This window comes from Chrysochloris asiatica, unplaced genomic scaffold (assembly GCF_000296735.1).
Source record: "Chrysochloris asiatica unplaced genomic scaffold, ChrAsi1.0 scaffold00372, whole genome shotgun sequence".
Lineage (NCBI taxonomy): Eukaryota > Metazoa > Chordata > Mammalia > Afrosoricida > Chrysochloridae > Chrysochloris > Chrysochloris asiatica.
The window spans coordinates 107,096-110,543 of record NW_006408890.1 but is presented as its reverse complement, the minus strand read 5'-3'; the positions used below and the strand labels follow the sequence as shown (position 1 = coordinate 110,543).

The 3,448-nt window shown below is 52.3% G+C and overlaps 1 protein-coding gene across 1 annotated transcript in view; it reads left to right on the top strand.

The window, feature by feature from the left end:
• Positions 1-3,448, top strand: part of PPP2R3B (protein phosphatase 2, regulatory subunit B'', beta) — a 35,846-nt gene that overhangs the window by 27,161 nt on the left and 5,237 nt on the right. The window contains exons 4-5 of the mRNA XM_006876261.1: positions 1,634-1,737; positions 2,581-2,683. Coding sequence (XP_006876323.1) covers positions 1,634-1,737; positions 2,581-2,683 — 207 coding nt within the window. The remainder of the gene's footprint in view (positions 1-1,633; positions 1,738-2,580; positions 2,684-3,448) is intronic.

Below are 3,448 nucleotides of genomic sequence, written 5' to 3'. Positions count from 1 at the left end.
ATCCATCATCCATCCATCCATCATCCATCCATCATCCATCCATCCATCATCCATCCATCATCCATCCATCCATCCACCTATCCACCCACATACATACATCCATCATCCATCCATCCACCCATCCATCCATCCACCATCCATCCACCATCCATACATCCATACATCCATCATCCATCATCCATCCATCCACCATCCATACATCCATCCACCATCCATCCATCCACCATCCATCCATACATCCATCCATCATCCATACATCCATCCATCATCCATACATCCATCCATCATCCATACATCCATACATCCATCATCCATCCATCCATCCATCCATCCACCCATCCACCCACCCATCCACCCATCCATCCATCCATCCATCCATCCATGCATCTAGCTGCTTGGGGACATGCGAGTTGCTTCTGTCTTGGGGACACTGTGAGTAAAGTGCCCTGAAGGTCCTTGTCCGTGTCTTTTGTGGGCACAAACCCTTGTTTCTGTTCTGTACGTGATCAGCTGCTTTGGTAGCACTGCTGCTCTGTGCTCCTGGGACGTGGGGCCCCTGTACGGTTGAGCAGCACCACACCACAGTTTTGTTGCTCCACGTCCTCACCATGTGCTTGTGTCTCCAGCCCTTCCACTCTGGCCATCTGTGCACTGTTTGTGTTGCTACCTTGCACTTTGATAAGTACACATCACTAAACATCCGGGATGTGTTTTGTGACACAGGATGTTATATGGCTTCACCCCTGTGAGCACATCTGTGTCCACAGGATTCCTGAACGTTCTGACCGGGGTCCCTGTGTGGAGCGTGGTCCAAGCAGCTCCTGTCGGACACACCTCAGGTGAGCACGTGCTCCACCGAGTCCCACCCACCTGTCACCGCCTTCTGTGTGAAGGCAGACACAGAGAAGGTCAGCTCGTCAGGGAGGGGCAGTGCGGGAAGAGCCGTCCAGTCAGTCCCACACATAGTGACCCCATATGGTGCTTTTGAGGAAGAGCTGGTGGGTTTGCACCACTGACCTTGTGATTAGCAGTACAGTGCTGATCCCACAATGCACACCAGGATTTGGCTGAAGACTTTTTGTTCTCATTGTTTTTATGCATTTCGTGCATCTCCATGTCCATTACTTGGCTCTGAGACGCAAGCTTAGGTCTTGAGCCTTGTTTTCTGGTCTGTGTGATTAACACTATGAGTTTCCTCTGAGTGCTGCTTTACCTGCACTCGGCAGATGGTGGATGGATGATGTCGTCATCTCAAGCACCTTCTGAGTGTGTTGGCAGTCATGTAGAAGTATGATGCTTAGTTGGCAAGTGTCTGCAGAATTGCCTGTTGCTCACAGTACAGATTTCTGATATGTTTTCATGGTGTCCGGGGGCGATGTTTCAGAGACAGTGCTGCCACCGCACTCAACAATTGGGACACGTACATGGCCCAGCCAGAGGAATGAAAGCATGTTGTATTTTAAGGGAGCACCGTGACACTCATCACAACCATGGCTCGGTTTGGGGGCTGCGTCAGGCTTCCCCGGCAGCAGCGGAGACCCGGTTGTCACATGGGTCTCAGAGCAGGCATGTGTTACACAGGGAGGGCATGCGGTGTCAGGCTTCATCAGTGTCCTCTTCTGCTCCCACACAGGCCTGTGGCTGCCCGCTGTACTGGAAGGGACCGCTGTTCTACGGTGCAGGGGGAGAACGCACGGGCTCCGTCTCCGTTCACAAGTTCATCGCCATGTGGAGGAAGTGAGTCCTGACCCCTGGTGGGGGAGAGGCAGGGGAGCTCGAGTGTACAGGTTCAGACGTGTGGGTCTGTAGACACAGGGATGCTCAGACATGTGGACATATGGAAGTGCAGACCTACGGCCAAGGGGGATGTATACATATACAGATGTTCATCCTAGTGGGTGTGGGGACCCATGGTTGTATAATATCAGATGTTCATCCTAGTGGGTGTGAGGACCCATGGATGTATAGATACAGATGTTCATCCTAGTGGGTATGAGGACCCATGGGTATATAGATATACAGATGTTCATCCTAGTGGGTGTGAGGATCCATGGGTGTATAGATATACAGATGTTCATCCTAGTGGGTGTGAGGACCCATGGGTGTATAGATATACAGATGTTCATCATAGTGGGTGTGAGGACCCATGGGTGTATAGATATACAGATGTTCATCCTAGTGGGTGTGGGGACCCATGGGTGTATAGATATACAAGTGTTCATCCTAGTGGGTGGGGGCACTCATGAACATTTGGGTATACAGGCGTGTCAGTGTGGGTTTGGGGTCTGTGTGGAGATGTAATGGGCGTGAGCACATTTAGACGTGTGCATGGAAGTTCCTGAGGTACCTGGACGCTCAGACGTGCGGCCTCCAGATCACTGGAGTGTGGATACTTTGGAGCTTGGACGTGCAGATTTCAGGGTTTGACCTGGTAGGCGAGGCTCCTCTGCCTCACAGCAGCCTGTGGGTGTGACCGACGTGTATGCACTGTCCCACTCTCTGGGGCTGTGCATTGGTGGTACGTCTGCAAGACTGAAACCTGTGCTTATGTGTACCACCCACGGGTGCGTCTGCTTCTAGGATCCTGCAGAACTGCCATGATGATGCCACCAAGTTTGTGCACCTGCTCATGAGCCCCGGAAGCGGCTTCCTGGTGCAGGAGGACTTCATTCCCTTCCTCCAGGTAAAGGACCGCTCTGGGGTCTCAGTCACGATTCTGTCAACACCTCAGGGCCCAGTGGGGCAGGGGACACCCGACAGGCTGCTCTGTAACCGCATGCTGAGTCAGGGCCTGGACATCAGCATCTCTGAGCCGTGGGAATCACAGAACGTCACCAAGGCCACTGAAGGGAGAGCCAGAGCTCTGCATGAGCAAGACCGGCCTGTGTGCGTTCGTGAAGCGGGCAGCCTATCTGTTAGAGGGGAGCCTAAGGCAGTACTAAACTTCACAGGCGGAAGACCCTGACGGGGGCAGCCCCTTTCCGCGTCTGGTCATTTTTAGAAATGTGACGGACTCAAATTTTCTCTCTCAAAATGTCAGATTCAGGAGTTGGTTGTTGCAGTTTTTACATTTACGGAGGAGTGGGTTTGTCTAGAACTATCAGTGCTTTATAGCCACTCTTAACGCTGGACTGTTAGAGAAACAAACATGGGTGCAGAAATACAGAGAAGTCTATGTCATGGAAATGGCTCATAATTGTAGAGGTTGGAGCGTCCGACCTCTGCGTCAGAAGAACAAAGATTGTCAGGCAGGCAGGCAGGTACACAGCACACATCTAGCTCAAGTCCAAGAACTGGCGGGTGGAGCACGAGCCAGATGGCTGACCCAACAGAAAGTGAGCAAGGCTAACCCGAATATCCATTGTACGAAGGCAGGCCACGCCCCAAGGCTTAGCTGAACATCCATTGTAGGGAGGCAGGCCACGCCCCAAGGCTTAGCTGAACATCC